At 32.2% G+C, this 21,880-nt stretch overlaps 1 protein-coding gene across 1 annotated transcript in view; it reads left to right on the top strand.

Annotated features, from left to right (window-relative positions):
* The window catches only part of LOC148956133 (uncharacterized), a 99,088-nt gene extending 77,723 nt beyond the window's left edge, over positions 1-21,365 (top strand). Inside the window, exon 5 of the mRNA XM_089089377.1 lies at positions 20,850-21,365. Within this exon, the coding sequence (XP_088945503.1) occupies positions 20,850-21,360 (511 nt within the window). The 3' untranslated portion in view covers positions 21,361-21,365. The remainder of the gene's footprint in view (positions 1-20,849) is intronic.
* Positions 21,366-21,880: the final 515 nt, after the last annotated feature.

Here is a 21,880-nt window from a genome sequence, read left to right as displayed (position 1 = left end):
GCATCGTTCGTCTTTGACTATATCGTCGGGGTTATGGGGATAATACGATCCTCCTTCGGGTTTCATTACAGAACTCTGAAAGTAAAAGTATATTAAATTATTAAGAAGCCTATTTCCTTCATATGAATACTTTTCATTTTAAACTTAAAATATGCTAAATTCTTGATTTTCATTCTAACTTATTTTCTTTAAAAAATTGGGGAAAAAAAAAACCAACTTCACAATAAAGAGTAACAAGTTAAGGATGAGACAGACATTTGATCGTTTACATAATTAAATAAATAAAAAAATTATATATTTGAAATCAGCATAAAAATATGTTTCTATTGATGTATCCATGGATATCAAAATTCCATTTTTTTTAGTTTCGGTTACTATTGAACAATGTCGCTCCTTACTTACAGTTCCTTACCACTAACTTTTTTAAAAAATTTTAATTTTTTTCCTTAATTTAATTTAAAAAAAAAAAAAAAAAAAGCTATAAAAATTATTCTATTTACAAAAAAACTTTTATATTAAACCTTTTAAAATATAATAAAATTAAAAAAAAAAAAAAGAAACCCACACAACCCAAATCATATATTTAAGACAAAACACACCCCAACGAAAGACTAAGAAATATAGCTCCGAAAAGTACACTGAAACGAACGATATGATTTTGATTAAAATTCACTGACTTTTAGAGTGAGTTTCCTCCTTTATTCAAAAAATAATGCAAATCTTCTCAGGTGCATAACTTTTGATTGGTAAAACATCTTCTCAGACGCATAACTTTTGATTGGTAAAACTAAATTTAATGAGTTGAAATCACTTATATATTTGAAATCAGCATAAAAAATATGATTCTATTGATATATCCATGAATATCAAAATTCCAGTTTTTTAGAGTTTCGGTTACTATTGTTATGTTTCTATTGATATATCCATGGATATCAAAATTCCAGTTTTTAGAGTTTCGGTTACTATTGAACAGTGTCGCTCCTTACTTACCTTCTTATTTGTGGATTCTGAATATGGATATAAAACAACATCAGTCACTATTTATAGCTGAATAGGACATGGTTGAACAAATCGTCAAATCGTCAAACAACCTACTTGATCTAATGAAGTGGAACAGAAACTCACCAACCTGAAAAGATAAATGTAATAATTAACAATTAATAAGTAGATCATGGTTTAATCTAAATAAAATTGCTTTTTACTACTACCGATTGCCAAGCAGTAAGAGGAAATTACAATTCTTACTTTTGGTTCAAATAATTGCATTCAGCATATGCGATAGAATTGACTATGGTACGAAAAGAACTCATAAAACTGCAGTTTCTATAAAAAAGGCTGAATTACAAAATCAAAATTAAATTGCATTTACTACTTTTCATTTAAACTAATACAGTTTCTATAAAAAATTGAAATTATTTCGTTTAAACTTCTATAAAGTTAAGTTAAGATGTTTATCTCCAATCCCCACTCAAGAATTTTGATCTGTAAGATCTGAGAAAAACTGGTTTGTAATTGCATTCAGCATATGCGATAGAATTGACTATGGTACGAAAAGAACTCATAAAACTGCAGTTTCTATAAAAAAGGCTGAATTACAAAATCAAAATCAAAATTAAATTGCATTTACTACTTTTCATTTAAACTAATACAGTTTATATAAAAAAATTGAAATTATTTCGTTTAAACTTCTATAAATTTAAGTTAAGATGTTTATCTCCAATCCCCACTCAAGAATTTTGATCTGTAAGATCTGAGAAAAACTGGTTTGTAATTGCATTCAGCATATGCGATAGAATTAACTATGGTACGAAAAGAACTCATAAAACTGCAGTTTCTATAAAAAAGGCTGAATTACAAAATCAAAATTAAATTGCATTTACTACTTTTCATTTAAACTAATACAGTTTCTATAAAAAAAATTGAAATTATTTCGTTTAAACTTCTATAAAGTTAAGTTAACATGTTTATCTCCAATCCCCACTCAAGAATTTTGATCTGTAAGATCTGAGAAAAACTGGTTTGTAATTGCATTCAGCATATGCGATAGAATTGACTATGGTACGAAAAGAACTCATAAAACAGCAGTTTCTATAAAAAAGGCTGAATTGCAAAATCAAAATTAAATTGCATTTACTACTTTTCATTTAAACTAATACAGTTTTTCTATAAAAAATTGAAATTATTTCGTTTAAACTTCTATAAATTTAAGTTAAGATGTTTATCTCCAACCCCACTCAAGAATTTTGATCTGTAAGATCTGAGAAAAACCGGTTTGTAATTGCATTCATCATATGCAATAGAATTGACTATGGTACGAAAAGAACTCATAAAACTGCAGTTTCTATAAAAAAAGGCTGAATTACAAAATCAAAATTAAATTGCATTTACTACTTTTCATTTAAACTAATACAGTTTCTATAAAAAAAAATTGAAATTATTTCGTTTAAACTTCTATAAAGTTAAGTTAACATGTTTATCTCCAACCCCCACTCAAGAATTTTGATCTGTAAGATCTGAGAAAAACCGGTTTGTAATTGCATTCATCATATGCGATAGAATTGACTATGGTACGAAAAGAACTCGTAAAACTGCAGTTTCTATAAAAAAAAAAGGCTGAATTACAAAATCAAAATTAAATTGCATTTACTACTTTTCATTTAAACTAATACAGTTTCTATAAAAAATTGAAATTATTTCGTTTAAACTTCTATAAAGTTAAGTTAAGATGTTTATCTCCAATCCCCACTTAAGAATTTTGATCTGTAAGATCTGAGAAAAACTGGTTTGTAATTGCATTCAGCATATGCGATAGAACTGACTATGGTACGAAAAGAACTCATAAAACTGCAGTTTCTATAAAAAAGGCTGAATTACAAAATCAAAATTAAATTGCATTTACTACTTTTCATTTAAACTAATACAGTTTCTATAAAAAATTGAAATTATTTCGTTTAAACTTCTATAAAGTTAAGTTAAGATGTTTATCTCCAATCCCCACTCAAGAATTTTGATCTGTAAGATCTGAGAAAAACTGGTTTGTAATTGCATTCAGCATATGCGATAGAATTGACTATGGTACGAAAAGAACTCATAAAACTGCAGTTTCTATAAAAAAAGGCTGAATTACAAAATCAAAAGACCATCGTTTATGGATGTTTAAGAGTGAACTCTAAGTACTATTTTTATGTAAACATTTGTTGTTGTTGTTGTTGTTTTTTTTTTTTCTCAAAAAAATCTGTTAATACATTTAATCAATAAATATATTTCAGCCTAACCATTCATGTTCTTTAGAATAGTTCTATTGTAAGTAAGTAACAAACTCTTTCCTGAACTAACCTCTTGGATACACAATACAGAAATTTTCGTTAAAGAAATTATGAAAAAATCCACTTTTCAATCTAGAAGAGTTTAAGTGTCTTAAATTTAAAGGAGGGCTATCACCATCCTGAAGACGAGGTTAGGTTCTTCGCACAGTGGATACCTAAGAACATACCTGATCGGACTTCATGCTTCAAATTGTAAGAACATACCTGATCGGACTTCATGCTTCAAATCGTAAGAAGGAACTGAATATACATCATACTGTTTTTAAGGGGTTTTATACGTATCTTGGATTAAGTCTCTTCTTAACAGTATTCTGCAATAACGCTACATCTTGGAGATTAAAAGAGTCAAATTTCACCTTAAAACGCTAACATATCTGATCAAATAGTTTAAGTCTTAGGATCAATTTCGTTTCAGAATCAAAGTAAGGATTTGAATAATGACTTCAGGAATTTGAGAAAAATCTGAACTAATGAGCCGTGTCGATCCTTACTTACAGTTCGTTACCACGAACACAATAAATTGTTTCAGCCAATCGTGTATCTCCCCCCGAAAAAATACTTTTCAGACAATCAACTTGAGACTAACTTTTTTTTTTTTTGAAGGAGGAGGGAGGGATTTTTCCGTGGAGATGGAGGCCAGATTTACTGGCATTATTTAGAAAACGATAATGCAATAAATTAAAAAAAGTTTTTTCAACTTAAAGTAAGCAGCAAAATTAAAAAACTTAGAACGAAGATAATTATTAAGTATACGAAGGGGACCCCCCCCCCCCCCCTTTGGGGTTAATCTAGGTTCACTTAGACGCGCGCGTCTAAGTGAACCTAGATTACCCCCAAAGGGGGGGGGGGGATCCCCGTCGTATACGTAATAATTCTCTACGTTATAATTTTTTTAATTTTGCTCCTTACTTTAAGTTGAAAAAACTTTTTTTAATTTATTGCATTATCGTTTTCTAAATAATGCCAGTAAATCTGGCCTCCATCTCCACGGAAAAATCCCTCCCTCCTCCTTCAAAAAAAAAAAAGTTAGTCTGAAGTTGATTGTCTGAAAAGTATTTTTTCGGGGGGAGATACACGATTGGCTGAAACAATTTATTGTGTTCGTGGTAACGAACTGTAAGTAAGGATCGACACGGCTCAATAGTTCAGATTTTTCTCAAATTCCTGAAGTCATTATTCAAATCCTTACTTTGATTCTGAAACGAAATTGATCCTAAGACTTAAATTATTTGATCAGATATGTTAGCGTTTTAAGGTGAAATTTGACTCTTTTAATCTCCAAGATGTAGCGTTATTGCAGAATACTGTTAAGAAGAGACTTAATCCAAGATACGTATAAAACCCCTTAAAAACAGTATGATGTATATTCAGTTCCTTCTTACGATTTGAAGCATGAAGTCCGATCAGGTATGTTCTTACAATTTGAAGCATGAAGTCCGATCAGGTATGTTCTTAGGTATCCACTGTGCGAAGAACCTAACCTCGTCTTCAGGACGGTGATAGCCCTCCTTCAAATTTAGGACACTTAAACTCTTCTAGATTGAAAAGTGGATTTTTTCATAATTTCTTTAACGAAAATTTCTGTATTGTGTATCCAAGAGGTGAGTTCAGGAAAGAGTTTGTTACTTGCTTACAAGAGAACTATTCTAAAGAACATGAAGGGTTAGGCTGAAAGATATTTATTGCTTAAATGTATTAACAGATTTTTTTGAGAGAAAAAAAAAACAACAACAACAACAACAAATGTTTACATAAAAATAGTACTTAGAGTTCACTCTTAAACATCCATAAACGATGGTCTTTTGATTTTGTAATTCAGCCTTTTTTATAGAAACTGCAGTTTTATGAGTTCTTTTCGTACCATAGTCAATTCTATCGCATATGCTGAATGCAATTACAAACCAGTTTTTCTCAGATCTTACAGATCAAAATTCTTGAGTGGGGATTGGAGATAAACATGTTAACTTAACTTTATAGAAGTTTAAACGAAATAATTTCAATTTTTTATAGAAACTGTATTAGTTTAAATGAAAAGTAGTAAATGCAATTTAATTTTGATTTTGTAATTCAGCCTTTTTTATAGAAACTGCAGTTTTATGAGTTCTTTTCGTACCATAGTCAGTTCTATCGCATATGCTGAATGCAATTACAAACCTGTTTTTCTCAGATCTTACAGATCAAAATTCTTAAGTGGGGATTGGAGATAAACATCTTAACTTAACTTTATAGAAGTTTAAACGAAATAATTTCAATTTTTTATAGAAACTTTATTAGTTTAAATGAAAAGTAGTAAATGCAATTTAATTTTGATTTTGTAATTCAGCCTTTTTTATAGAAACTGCAGTTTTAAGAGTTCTTTTCGTACCATAGTCACTTCTATCGCATATGATGAATGCAATTACAAACCGGGTTTTCTCAGATCTTACAGATCAAAATTCTTGAGTGGGGATTGGAGATAAACATGTTAACTTAACTTTATAGAAGTTTAAACGAAATAATTTCAATTTTTTTATAGAAACTGTATTAGTTTAAATGAAAAGTAGTAAATGCAATTTAATTTTGATTTTGTAATTCAGTCTTTTTTATAGAAACTGCAGTTTTACGAGTTCTTTTCGTACCATAGTCAATTCTATCGCATATGATGAATGCAATTACAAACCGGTTTTTCTCAGATCTTACAGATCAAAATTCTTGAGTGGGGGTTGGAGATAAACATGTTAACTTAAATTTATAGAAGTTTAAACGAAATAATTTCAATTTTTTATAGAAAAACTGTATTAGTTTAAATGAAAAGTAGTAAATGCAATTTAATTTTGATTTTGCAATTCAGCCTTTTTTATAGAAACTGCTGTTTTATGAGTTCTTTTCGTACCATAGTCAATTCTATCGCATATGCTGAATGCAATTACAAACCTGTTTTTCTCAGATCTTACAGATCAAAATTCTTGAGTGGGGATTGGAGATAAACATGTTAACTTAACTTTATAGAAGTTTAAACGAAATAATTTCAATTTTTTTTATAGAAACTGTATTAGTTTAAATGAAAAGTAGTAAATGCAATTTAATTTTGATTTTGTAATTCAGCCTTTTTATAGAAACTGCAGTTTTATGAGTTCTTTTCGTACCATAGTCAATTCTATCGCATATGCTGAATGCAATTACAAACCAGTTTTTCTCAGATCTTACAGATCAAAATTCTTGAGTGGGGATTGGAGATAAACATCTTAACTTAAATTTATAGAAGTTTAAACGAAATAATTTCAATTTTTTATAGAAACTGTATTAGTTTAAATGAAAAGTAGTAAATGCAATTTAATTTTGATTTTGATTTTGTAATTCAGCCTTTTTTATAGAAACTGCAGTTTTATGAGTTCTTTTCGTACCATAGTCAATTCTATCGCATATGCTGAATGCAATTACAAACCAGTTTTTCTCAGATCTTACAGATCAAAATTCTTGAGTGGGGATTGGAGATAAACATGTTAACTTAACTTTATAGAAGTTTAAACGAAATAATTTCAATTTTTTATAGAAACTGTATTAGTTTAAATGAAAAGTAGTAAATGCAATTTAATTTTGATTTTGTAATTCAGCCTTTTTTATAGAAACTGCAGTTTTATGAGTTCTTTTCGTACCATAGTCAATTCTATCGCATATGCTGAATGCAATTATTTGAACCAAAAGTAAGAATTGTAATTTCCTCTTACTGCTTGGCAATCGGTAGTAGTAAAAAGCAATTTTATTTAGATTAAACCATGATCTACTTATTAATTGTTAATTATTACATTTATCTTTTCAGGTTGGTGAGTTTCTGTTCCACTTCATTAGATCAAGTAGGTTGTTTGACGATTTGACGATTTGTTCAACCATGTCCTATTCAGCTATAAATAGTGACTGATGTTGTTTTATATCCATATTCAGAATCCACAAATAAGAAGGTAAGTAAGGAGCGACACTGTTCAATAGTAACCGAAACTCTAAAAACTGGAATTTTGATATCCATGGATATATCAATAGAAACATAACAATAGTAACCGAAACTCTAAAAAACTGGAATTTTGATATTCATGGATATATCAATAGAATCATATTTTTTATGCTGATTTCAAATATATAAGTGATTTCAACTCATTAAATTTAGTTTTACCAATCAAAAGTTATGCGTCTGAGAAGATGTTTTACCAATCAAAAGTTATGCGCCTGAGAAGATTTGCATTATTTTTGAATAAAGGAGGAAACTCACTCTAAAAGTCAGTGAATTTTAATCAAAATCATATCGTTCGATTCAGTGTACTTTTCGGAGCTAGATTTCTTAGTCTTTCGTTGGGGTGTGTATTGTCTGAAATATATGATTTGGGTTGTGGGGCTTGTTTTTTTTTTTTTTACTTTTCTTAGCTTTTCACAGGTTTAATATATAATTTTTTTTTTTCACTCTAATAAGTTTTATCGCTAGTTTTTTTTTTTTTTTAACTGAAAGTAAGGAACAACATTAATATTTTTTCAAACAGTTCGTGGTAAGGAACTGTAAGTAAGGAGCGACACTGTTCAATAGTAACCGAAACTAAAAAAACTGGAATTTTGATATCCATGGATACATCAATAGAAACATATTTTTATGCTGATTTCAAATATATAATTTTTTTATTTATTTAATTATGTAAACGATCAAATGTCTGTCTCATCCTTAACTTGTTACTCTTTATTGTGAAGTTGGTTTTTTTTTTCCCCAATTTTTTAAAGAAAATAAGTTAGAATGAAAATCAAGAATTTAGCATATTTTAAGTTTAAAATGAAAAGTATTCATATGAAGGAAATAGGCTTCTTAATAATTTAATATACTTTTACTTTCAGAGTTCTGTAATGAAACCCGAAGGAGGATCGTATTATCCTCATAACCCCGACGATATATTCAAAGACGAACGATGCTACTGGTGTAAGCAGCGGAACTGGTTTTTAGTATGGAGAGATATACATCGATATGAATCAACATATAAGTGTAGAATATGTAAAAAATATACATTACTTTGTGGTTTTCATCACGATAGATTAGATGTTTTTATATAAATTAAAGAAAATCAATAAGTTCTTGCATTTGAACCTTTGAGTATTGAGAATCTTAGACCGGTCATAGAGTCCCCCTCCGCCTCGCGCCCCCCCCCCCCTCCCCAACTATCAGACAAAATTCCTCCTTAAAACTTCTGTATACTCCAATAACCAATACTTTATGTAAACATTGGGCCAAGTGAATGCATTTAAGGTATAGTATGAATGGCTTGCAAAAAACACGAAAGTGCTACTACTACTAGTAACAACTCACTGCATCACAAAACCATCTGATGTAGTCACGGCTGTGTTTAATCAAGAAAATATTCGAATGCATTTAAGGTATAGTATGAATTGCTTGCAAAAAAAACACGAAAAAAAGTCCTAAATTTCTAAAAACTAATGTTTAAAAGCATATCCACAAAATCATTTTGCTGTGTCGTGATCAATATATCAATAAATTGTGTAAATGCTGCGATGGTTAAGAATGCCTCACGGGGTAATTAAAGAATGGGGTGCTTACATCAGATACTTAATAGATTTGACGATTACAAGAGACATTGCTAGAGTCAAATTTATTTGGTGTTGGTGATATTATGACCCTCCAAGTCCCCTGAGGAAAGGGCTGCACAGTGTATCGGTATCGGACGTATTATTTTTGGGCGTATTGCTATCGCAGGTATCTATACAGATTTTTAGTAGCTCGTATAAAAGATATTACTCATATCTACTTTCTTCCTATAAATTCAACCATCAGCAACTTCGATTTTAAATTTTACAGGCTTAAATTCCAATCTGCTTAAACTCGTAAAAAAAAGCCAGTCCTGGATATAGCCTAAGCTATCTATATTTTAAATACGATTCATAAAAAATAACACAATTTGGTCGGTTTGATATTTATTCAGAATATTAATGAGGGCGCCGTTCCCCCCTCCCCAAAACAAAAGCTCACGTAGGATAAAATAAAAATAAAATTGTTTGTCTTTTTCAATTATGAACGTCACGATTTTAAAACTTATAGCATTAAATTTCAATCTGCTTAACATCTTAAAAAAGAACGCCAGTCGTATATGGAGCCTAAGTTATCTATATTTTAAATACGATGCATACAAAAATAACACAATTTTGACTATTAGGTCCATTTGATATTAATTTTCAATACGATGAATAAAAAAACACAACTTTGACTATTAGGTCCGTTTGATATTTATTCAGAATATTAATGGGGGGGCCATTCACCCACCCAAAAACCAAAGCTCACGGAGTATAAAAATTTATTATTTCTTTTTCAATTATAAAACTCACTATTTTAAAATTTATTGGCTTAATTTTAATTATGCTTAATGTCGAAAAAAAACGACAGTAATGTATATATCCTATGATATAAATATTTTAAATTCGATTCATAAAAAAACACAATTTGGTCCATTTGATATTTATTCAGAGTATAAATGGGGGGCGCTGTTACCCCCCCCCAGAAACAAAGATCACCCAGGGTAAATGAAAAAAATGTTATGTCTTTTACAATTATTAACGTCACTATTTTAAAACTTAGAGGCTTAAATTTCAATCTGCTTAAACTCATAAAAAAGAACGCCAGTCGTCTATGGAGCCTAGGCTATCTATATTTTAAATACGTTGCATAAAAAATAACAGAATTTTGACTATTAGGTCCTTTTGATATTAATTTTAAATACTATGCATAGAAAATAACACAATTTATACTATTAGGTCAGTAAGATATTTATTCAGAATATTAATGGAGGCGCCAGTCCCTCCTACCCCAAAACCAACGCTCGCGATTAATAAAATAAAAAATTTCATATCTTTTTAAATTATGAACGTCACGATTTTAAAACTTATTGGCTTAAATTTCAATCTGCTTAAACTCGTAAAAAAGAACGACAGTCCTAGATGGAGCCTAAGCTATTTATATTTTAAATACGATGTATAAAAAATAACACGGTGTTGACTATTAGTTCTGTTTGATTTTTATTCAGAATATTAAAGGGGGCACCGTTCCCCCTCCCCCCAAAACCAAACCTCACCCAGGATAAAAGAAAAAAATTGAATTTCTTTTTCAATTATGAACATCAGGATTTTAAAACTTATTGGCTTAAATTTCAATCTGCTTAAACTCGTAAAAAAGAACACCAGTCTTAGATGGAGCCTAAGCTATCTATATTTTAAATACGATGCATAAGAAAGTAACACAATTTTGACTATTAGACCCGTTTGATATTAATTTTAAATACGATGCATAAAAAAATAACACAATTTTGACTATTAGGTCCTTTTGATATCTTTTCAGAATATTAATATTCCTCACCCCCCTCCGCAATACTAAAACCCATCCCAACACATTAAATATATTGTGCATATTTAAAGGAGACGCATGGCTCGTTAATCAATTTTTAGTCTTAAATATTATATATCTCTGCAGGCTTGTTAAGAACCGTTTTAGCCAAAATACCCTATACCTGAACAGCTGTCAAAAAGCGTGTGAATTATGTGTTAGATATGTGGTCCGCTTATCAGAATCTCTTTTTGTACTCAAAATATACGCTAGTCTACTATAGAAAAAAAAGAAAAAATACCATTGATTTAGAAACAGTTTTATTGAACATAATTACAATAATAATATTCACTAATGCATTTTGTTCTCATCAATATATTTCGATAGAACATCTAATGCTGACCGAAGTTTATTTATATGGAGAATATTCACTTTTCTAGCAAAACACAGATGTTCCTATTGCTTAAATTTGCTTAATGATATCACGTATCTAGCATACATAGTGTCCCATTCAATACACAGTCTACAACCAGCAGTTATTTCCACAGCTACAGTAGGTACTCGTATATCGTTGCTGCTGCTGCTCTCGGTTCCATCATTAATCTCCAATAGTGTAAATGCACCACTCATTTTTTTTTCTCCACTAATATCCTCTCAAATAAAAAAACTATTCTCTTTGAATCCAATTCTCTTACTAATATGAATTGTAGTGAAAACCATTCCTTTTATTCAAATCCTAATCGCCAATCAAGTTATACACGTTCCTCTTGGCAAAGAGTGTGATGATCTGTAACTACTAGAAAAAACCTGTTTGTACGGAGGGCCCCTGGAACTGCATGGATCTATTCTACTATTAACTTACATAACAAAATTCTATATTCATATATTTTTAATACGTATATTAGGGGGGTTCGCCCCCTAGTCAATACCTCGCTCTTTACGCTAAAGTTCGAATTTTGTTCCAATTCTATAAAAATGACCCCTTAATCACAAAGGCCGTTAATTAGAATAAATAGCTCTTATGAAAGTACTATAAAAACTTTAGCGTAAAGAGCGAGGTATCGACTATTAGGCGATCCCATTCATATACATAATAATTTCTGTTCGTTTTAAGTTTTGGTATTGCTCCTTACTTTCGGTTGAAAAACTTGTTTTTTTATATTTAATTTCTGATCGTTTTTTTTAAATAATGCTGGGAAATACTGCCCCCCTTCATACCAATGTCCCTTCCCCCATGAAAACTTCCGCCATGGAAATATCCTCCCACGTAACCACCGATTCCACCCACTATCAGAAAAAATCGCCCTGGAAACGTCTGTATGCTTCCCAATAACCAATGCTTTATGTAAGCATTGGGCAAAGTTCATAACTTGCAGCACCTCCCCCGGGGACTGTGGGGGATTAAGTCATCCTCAAAGACATATTTGTTATATTTTTCGACCATGTTGAACAAAATGGCTATCTCAAAATGTTGATTGGGTGATTTTGGTAAAAAAAAAAATGATCGTGGGAGAGGGCCTAGTTACCCTCCATTTTTTTTCACTTCAAAACGGCACTAGAACTTTTAATTTTCGTTCGAATGAGCTCTCCCGCAATATTTTAGGACCACTGGGTCGATACGATCACCCCTGGAAAAAAAACAAATAAACACACATCCCCGCTTTTTCCCCCTTTTTTCGAAAATCAGGTAAATTTTCTCAGGCACGTAACTTTTGATGGGTAGGACTAAACTTGAAGAAACTTATATGTTTGAAACAGTATAAAAATATGATTCTTTTGATGTATATATTGATATTAAAATTCCGTTTTATAGAGTTTCGGTTACTATTGGGCCGGGTTGCGCCTTACTTACAGTTTGTTACCACGAACTGTTTGATAGAATCAAAATCTTGCAAAAATGTTCAATGATAGCCTACCCCTGACATAACCTTTCATTTAGATGTACTTGCAATGTCGATCGAGGAGAAGTCAGAACCCGTGAATAACTACTCAGAATTTCATAAATAATAATAAAATTAGTAAACCAATTTTTTTATTATATATCTAAGAAATGGTTGCGCCAAACAGTTTCTGACTTCCTTTTATTGAATTTGAATTTCCACGTTTTAAGTTTAACAAGTAAAGGATTATTGGTGCTATGGATGTCATGGGCTGGTTCGTCTTTTTTGGGATGATTAATTTCAAAATAAAGGTTAAACTTTATTTTTGAATTGGAGTTCCCCTCCAAATGCTCCCACTGGACCTTTCTTTCACCATTTTCTAGTACCCCTCATTAATATGGTTTTACGCAAAATCCTTTATTAATCATGACAGCGTTTTTGATTTGGTGGAGAGACTTCAACCTCGAGTATAATTAAGTAAATAAAGTAAGTGTTTTCAACTGAAAGTAAGGATCAAATTCGGAATTTAAAACGTAGAGTAACTATTCCATATAAGAGGGCGTCCTCCTTAAGACCTCGCTCTTCATGGTAAAGTATTTTAGAACTTTTAAAAAAGCTTCTTATTCTAATTGAACAACCCTTGTGTTTCAGGAGTCGTTCTTAAGGGAATTAGGCAAAAAAAAAACAACTTTAGTGTAAAGAGCAAGGTATTGAGGAGGTGGCAATCTCTCTCATATACAGGATAATTTCTTTTCGCTTTAAGTTTCAATGTTGCTCCTTACTTTCCGTTGAAAAATATTGTTTTTTATATAGTTTCTGATCGTTTTTCAAATAATGCCGAGAAATCCATCTTCCCTCCATGAAAATCCCAACTTCCAACAGAAAATTCCCCTGATGAAATTTCATCCCACATAACCCCCTCCTAAAAGCTCCTCCCGGCAAATGCAATCCTCGCTGAAAATATCCCAGGGAAATTGCTTACGGACAATTCGGCTTGAAAAATTCTCCTTAGCATATTTTCATTGGAAAAAGACTTTAATTTCTGATCATTTTTTTAATGATGTCGTATATCCCCCCTTCGTAGAATTTTTGGCTATATAAAATAGGAGCTTGAAACCTCTACAGTAGGGTTCTCTGATAAGCCGAATCCTTTAGTATGATTTTTGTTAAGATCACCTGGCTTTTTGGGAATGTTTTCCTCCCTTTTTCAAAAATTAAGCAAATTGTCTCAGGCCCGTAACCTTAGATGAGTAATATTTCTCAGTGAACTTTACGTATTTTGAATCAACATAAAAACTTGATTCTTTTGATGTATCTTTTGTTATCAAAACTCTGATATTAGAGTTTCGGTTACTATTGAGCCTTGTCGCTCCTTGCTTACAGTTCGTTACCACTAACTTTTTGGTAACCCCAATAATGCGTAATGATTACGCCCTTGGTCATATAATCTTGACAGAGTATCTTTGCTTTCTCATCAATCATTCCAGACGATGGTCTGCGAGATGTATATGATTTTAGCAATTAATATCTCCTCATTATTTATCTTTCCAGAGACGATACGCGAGACTTCTCCCCACAGGCTACTTTCAAAGAAAGACTAACAACTTGCGGAAAGAGCTTTAGATACTTCTAGGCTCTAAGAGACTCAATTTACTTGAATCACGTCCTGCGGTAATTTCCCTTGAAAAATCTTTTCTTTTGAAGTTGGGATAAAGCATAAGAAAGGGAAAAAATGATACAATGGTACTAGGGAGAAATTGAAGCATAGTGATCTAGACTTTAAGCTTTCTTAAATGAATAATAAATTAGAATAAACTGGACAACACATTTGACCACAGCGTCGTCATGAAGACTATTTCTTACTAGTGTTTCGTCGTCATCATCTATTATTACAGAACTACTAAAATTAACTGGCATCAAAGTCTGGTGTCTGTTGAATGACAGTAAAACAAAAAAGAGAAAGATCGTAGCATATATATCTTTTAAGAATTGAGAGAAATTGTCTAGAAGGAGGGATCTACCCAAAAGTTTTCAAAGGGGCTCTTGTTTTGTGGAATTAATGAATATCAGATGTATATGAAAACTATTTTGAATATTGAACTTCAAACCCACCTTCTATGCTCTCTAAATAATTAAGTCAAGTATCTGCTGTCGGAACTTTTACTTGACAATTTCTAGTCTTGTTATCTTCCTTCATTCTTGAACAGAATTTCAAATACACTTTATTGCCTTGTTTGCCTCTCATTACAGGCAATCTAACAGTCTTATGTCAATTTTGAATTCTTGGTCAACATGCCTGAGACTCTAGGCAGGCATGCCTTTCCAAAAACTAACAAACAAGTATGTGTCCAATAAGAGAGTCATGCATACTCCCGCCATTTACCCGTGTTCCAGCCATTTAAACATTTGCCTCTCAATTACTTGGACTATCTGTCTTGGCTTTCCCTTGTCTACAATTAGCCATGTCTTACAACCTATGGAACCTACTGCATAATAATTGATAATTTCAATTCAAAATCAACGGACTCGGTCGAGGCCTTCGGCCGTGCCCCAGCCATTTAAATATTTGCCTCTCAATTATTTGGACTAATCTGTCTTGGCTTTTCCCTGTCTACAATTAGCCATGTCTTGATGCAACCTATGCAACCTACTGCAAAATACTTAATAACTTCAATTCAATGTTGAATTAAAGTTATCAAGTATTTTGCAGTAGGCTTCATAGGTTGCATCAAGACATGGCTAATTGTAGACATAGAAAAGCCAAGACAGATTAGTCCAAGTAATTGAGAGGCAAATGTTTAAATGGCTGGGGCACGGGTAAATGGCTGGAGTATGCATGACTTTCTTATTGGACACATACTTGTTCGTTAGTTTTTGGAAAGGCATGCCTGCCTAGAGTCTCAGGCATGTTGACCAAGAATTTAAAATGACCAAGAATCTTTTCAAATACACTTAGATACACCAAATTTAAACACTTACTCCATCTCCTTTTGTTCTTCCCAAAGTATATCTCTCTTGCTTTCTCTTTTCAACCAATTATATTTTGACCTTTTTTTAAACCTAGCTAGCAATTTTTGCCTTTCTTGTTCCAAAACGAAACTATGTTCTTTATACTGATTTTCTATATTTGAAAGGAATGCATTTAAAAGGAAGAAATCAGTTTTGAAAATTTGCTAAAAACTAAACCATGAAAACTAAATTAAAAAGTGTAAATATACTGCTATAAAAAAAATGATTCTTGAAAGTTCCCGTACTACCCTATCTTATTGTTTTGATGTTATACATTAACTAAAAAAGAACGATGCATGAAAATGTATTTTGTTTTTAGCGGAAATGAACTCTGGTCTTTTTGGGTTTTTGGGGGTTGGCAATACCACTATTAAGGTGGAAATCTCTGTTTATTCTGAAACAGACTGGCTTTGTGTTTCATGCCTGGCTTTGTGTTTGTGTACTTTTTGGTTGTTTTGTGCTTGTGGCTTTGTGCATCGTTTGTCAGTAATAGTGAAGTCTGATTGATTGAGATGTGACATCTTGCTTAAGCTAACTTGCTTGTTTTTAGTTTTAATTTAGCTATTTACTTTTCATAGAAAACCCTTTCGTTTTATTTGATTTCTATTAATTTATTGGTTAAAATTATTTTTGTATTTTTTAATATTAGTAGTATTGGCCCATTAGTTTTTATGTATGTGTAATCAACCTTCTTAGAAATTCTTTATACCAGCTTTACTGAATACAACAAAGTTTGGCCTGATTAATATTAGAGTATCGTGTATCGAGTATCGTGATACCATTTGGATTGTGATCAACATTATCAATGACCCTTAAAAACCAAATTTGGGGACAATCGAATACTATGTGTAAGTTGGTTAGTAAATCGGTGCTGATTTTGAATTCTATATTGCAATATCAGCCTCAGATTTTCTTTCAACAAGCTTAGGAGCCACTAAGCGCCAATCTTTGTAGAAATCAAATATAATTTTCTAAGCATTTACTTAAAGTGTTTCGACTGGGAATAATTGAACCGTAATCTCAGTAATTTTAGATATTTATATGCTTAATTTAGGACCATTCCGTCGAAAATCCTAGATTGATCATGATTCGAAGGCATTAAAACATTTTATAAGCATGAAGTTAGCCGGAAATTGGAGGGGATTTTACAAGGGGTACACCACTTTTTGTCTTGGATTCTTACTGGTTAAAAATCTTTGCAGGGATCTTTCGTCTAAATGGCGTGATATCAGAACCGTATAAAATGTGTTTTTGAATTGTTTTGATTTAGAAAAAATTAATTTCCACATACAATCAATCAATCAATTTATTAATACTAAAAACAATACAATCTTAGATTTCTAATAGACAAGGTCAGGAATCCTTATTAGAAAATTTTGGTACTTACTTGTGCTTGTAATTGCAGATTACAGATATTTTTCCGGATGTTTTCCCAGGTGTTAAATCAGCCTTCAGAAGAGAAGGGTAAAATTATACATGAAAGTCAAGAGGACAAACCTGAAAAAAACGGTTTTAATTTTTGTTTCTTATTTGCTGTTTTTTTTTTCAAAACAACTTTCATACACATCTTTTAATCTTTTTCTTGCACTGAAGGAAGGGTGACCAAAGGTCTCGACCAAGATGTTTTCAATCTTCCCTTTTTTCACTGGGTGTGATTTACCTCGTTTTTCTTCCATGTCCTACAGTTTCTAGCTTAAATAATTTAAACTTCTTGCCCCCGGGCTGTACTTATTGCATTGTGGCCCCCCAAAATAACTCATTGTAGATGTTTAAACCTATATGATTTAAAGGACTTTCATGAAGTATTGATCCGATGCCAGAAGGGGGTGCAAGGTTGTACATGAATCGCTCAAATGGTGATAAGCTTCCGTCTTATCTTGAACTTCCCTTAAAATGGCCACAAGTACTCAGAATCCGCCATTAAATGAGCAGTTTGAAACTTACCACGTAACGCCTTACAAAGAAATAATATATGGGGGACATGTATTCGTGTATGCTTTAAACAACAAATTTTTTAGTTTGATATGGCTTTCATGAAAGATGTATGCCTCGTAAAATTCTAGCATGAATGTCAAGGGGTTGAAGGGATGACAGTCTTCTGATATACTGAATAATTTTTGTGCGTTTAAATTCTTACCATCGTTGTCTCCTTTCCTTTTATAATAAAACTGGAAGGTTCAGGATGCCTTAACATTTCAGGATTCGTTACCGAATATTTTATCTAAATTAGAAAATAAGAAGTCAGTTGAGAAAAGAAAATGAAGCACGTGAGATATTCACTTAATTTACAAGTATCTATGTCACCTCTCATTCTCCAAGTGAGCTAATTAATGTCACTAAAGTACTGTTTTGCAATGCATTGAATTTTCTGAGGTTTTACAATTAGTATAGACGTTAATATTTGTTCTGAAGCTAGATTTCTTAATACTAAGAAAATATTAGTTAAACTCCTTGACTTAAGAAACCAACAGAGGTTGTCCCTTGTTTTTCTATTTTTTGATTCTTCAGTTTTAAAAATCTTATTTGAAAAATTGGCGTAATTCTGGGTAATAGTGAAATTTGATCGGGAAGTCTTGTGGAATCTGGCCTCTCTGGCAGAAATTGATCTCTGTCCTCTATATCCGTGGTTAAAATTAGCTTCTAATTTTGGCTTGTAGATAGCGTCTGGTACTGAATCCCCCGCTCGTCGTATCAAAAATATAAGACTTGTGCAAAATGAATGATAAATTGCCAATAATGTAGCATAACAATAAATCTAAAACTAGTCATTTTCAGTTTACATCTATGTAGAATAAAAAAGTATCACCTACATCAAGACTTTTTTTAGGAGGTGATCATTTTACCACATAATAAATATAACTATAAATATATATATAAATATAATATAAATATAAATATAATATAAATATAATATAATATAAATATAAATATAAATATAAACCACATAATCAGTAACATCGATCAACCTTTGCGCTTCTACCTTAAACACTGTTTGAAGGTATTGTGCGTCTAATCACAGCAATTAATGCCGCATTCTAATTAATGCCGCATTTTCGTATATATCTTCTAAGCTTTTCCCCAGTCAAAAATAAGCGTTGTTGAGCTTTGGGGAGAAAATTATCTCAAAGAGCACTACTGTATTGAAGTTGACTATGTTTTACGATATTATCTAAACAGTAACAAATGGGTATGATTTCAAACAATACACAGTTTCAGGTGATAAAAAAATACTAAAAACTTAAATTATAATTCCAAGTTCTAAATATGATCTTACTTCCCACCAATTCACTCCAAAAATGCCAGTGCGTGTAAGTTCCTCCATACAGTAAATGCTCACGGTAAGTACCACACAACATCATAGAATGTGTTGTTGAGCCGTTAGTGACCTCACACAGAAAGGCTCTAGCGGGAATTCCGGTACTTGTGCATTATGAGGGTCCACCGCTATATATTGTACAAGGAAATACTAATAGATACCCGTCAAGCGGGTTTTTGCAATAGAGAAATGGAATGCAAAGCGTGGTTTTCATTGCGTTTACAATATTTAAACTGTTGTTTTTCGGGGTTTAGGGGGGGGAGGTACCTAGCTTAGGTTAGGTTACGTATTTAATAATGCTATGCTTTACCCCCACCCCCTAATGTGCAAATACATAGCCCAAATTTGTTTCTAAACCTTTATATATTCATCCTATTTTATTTCATTAGCATTAACCAAACTTGACTTCTTTCGTGGGCCCGTATAATGAACAAGTACCGGAATTCCTAGCAAATCATGGAGAAAAAGATTTCATTATATATCGGAGGAAATTTTTAACTACTTATAGTTTCCCACAGTGGAGACACAGAACAGGTGAATTTGAAACACCCCCATTTGTAACCCGCTCGCAAATAGATTCACACCCCATAGGGTTATTTATTCGTTGATTGTATTATGAGCAGTGTTGCCACGGGTGACACTTTCATGCTACCTTTGGCACTTTTTTTTTAAGTGGCACTTTTCGGGAAACGTGACACTATTGTGAAACTTTTTAGCAAAAGTAACACTTTTATAAAGAAGAAATTAAAAAAAATGGGAAGGAAAACTGTCAATGTGGAAAAGCATCGATATCCTTTTTTCTTTCATTTTTCCATCCCTAAGTTTTTAGATTCAGAAACGCGCGTTTCCGAATCAAGTCTTGAAAGAGTTATGCCCGTGCCACATCATAGTCACATCTATCGATAAAGAAAGCCAAATATCATGAATGACAAGGCAATTTTCTTGATTTTGCGTCACACTTGTATTTAAGAAGCCAAAAAATTTAAATTGCCAGAAATTAGTTTAATGAGTTTGCACCAACAGTAATTTGTGTCCAACTGTTCTCTACTGATACTAAGTCTTCTTAACTTTTGTCAAATTCCTCTGCGAGATAGAAAAACCGCTGTTCTAAGTTTCCATCTTTTCTAGTTTTAAAAATTATGCCTTAAACCTTGACTCTGATTGGTCAGTCAAGAAATTTATGTTTGAAACTTGAACAGTGTTCACCTCGAGAAATTACGAACGGTGAACGTAAATGGCGCTATATTCGTGCGTAATTTTGATTTTATCCACAGGTTTGACTAAAATGTGGCACGGGCATTAGTGTCTGATCGACTACTAGTTGTATTTATCATTGGGTCATCAATAGCTGCGACCTTTGTTCGCGGTATTCTGTTCAGTATTTTCAGAGAAAAGAAAAGTTTCAAGTATACGAAAGCACTGTAATAATCCAAATAGTCCATTTTGTGGTAAAAATGGATGAAAAACTCTCAATGCAGATGAGTATTGCTGTCCCTTTTTTCCGTTTTCTCAAAAGAAAAAAAAAAGTTCGGACGGCTTTTTCTCTTTTCTTTTTTCATTCTTTTTTACGCTATGACCAAAGACTACTAAAAAAAATGAGAAGAAAGTAAACTATGGAACGAATTCACATTTTATACAGTAAGCGTCATTTGCGTTTTAGCGGGTTTTAAACGGGAGGGGGAGCTGGAAAGTTGACAAGAGTGAAAGTTCTGCGTAGAATCAGCACTGCCTAAGTAAGATCAATATTACTTTTTTTTTATAGTTGATAAATAGGACTAGAGCCAACTTTTCATGTTTGAAAATTTAAAGATGTGGAAAACCGCGCAAAGGTGATCCCAAGCGGATTTGACAATATTTTCATGGCTCATTTACACATTGCGGAAATCCCTGACCAACTTACATCATGACAGTTTTCAGATTAATCGAGGCATAAATTTTTAGTGTATAGAAAGGGAGTTATATGCATTATATTCTTGCAGGTTCAGCATGGCTCTAGTACAAGGCCCTATTGATATTAGTAATCAAGGAATCCGAATCCCTATTGCAAGCTTCTCGCTATCACCCAACCATGTGACATCTAATCATACCACACCTCGACGTCATAGTTTGGGCTCAAACATGAGAACTGACACTGAATATCACCTAGACTCGAGCCTTCCGCCCCTTCCTGAATCAGTAAGAACCCAACGTCGATGCATTGTTCATCCCTTTAACACCCAAAGACATTCAGTGGCGGCACCACCACCACGCTCAGTTTCTATTGATGTGCCAATTAAAGGTGTTTCTGCATCCAGCTCCTGTCCTGGTTGTCGACAAGAGGCAAGAACTCTTCCACGTAGGTTTCCTCGGGATGAAACCGTGTCGACAATATTGACTGCTGCGGACGTGAACACCGAATTTTATAGTGATTCTAGAACAAGTGATTCTCGAACGTTTTATGCTAGTAAACCAAAGCGAATAAATTCCATGAAACTTGTGACTCCTGTGTGAAAGAGTCAAAAATGCTCAGAAAGACTTTGTTATTTGTACTTGTCAATTTTGATAAAAATAAATAAAACTGTTTATTATTTCTTTTATTTTGTTTTATTGACAAGCAAATAATGTATTTTTAGACGCAACATATGAGTCAATTTCTGCCCATTCTAAGTTTTAACATTGATCTTTAATTTTTTTTGTTGATTGTTTGAGCCAGAGTAATGGCAATCAATTTTTTTCAGAAGATTTGTTACAGAGTATTTTTTTCAGAAAGAGTGTCTATTTAGAATGTATTTTTGTTTTTTCTTTCTTTTTCTTTTTTTGTCCAGGGAAAACATTTCAATTCAAAGAACACAAGATAAAAATTCTAGCTTATTGACACTATGAGGGAGTCATTAGATTGGAGGATGAGCTTGACAAATATGTTAACCTCAAGTGGCTTGGTGCTTTAATCTGTTTTTAGTACTAATAGTATACTTCATGAGATTTGGAAGTCAGGGGCCTGGTCCAAAGAATTTCCATTTAGGAGCATACT

The sequence above is a fragment of the Artemia sp. Qi Xiang Cuo genome, chromosome 1 (genome assembly GCF_049724085.1).
Source record: "Artemia sp. Qi Xiang Cuo chromosome 1, ASM4972408v1, whole genome shotgun sequence".
Lineage (NCBI taxonomy): Eukaryota > Metazoa > Arthropoda > Branchiopoda > Anostraca > Artemiidae > Artemia > Artemia sp. Qi Xiang Cuo.
Note: the sequence above shows the minus strand (reverse complement) of the source record. Positions and strands in the feature narration are given on the sequence as shown.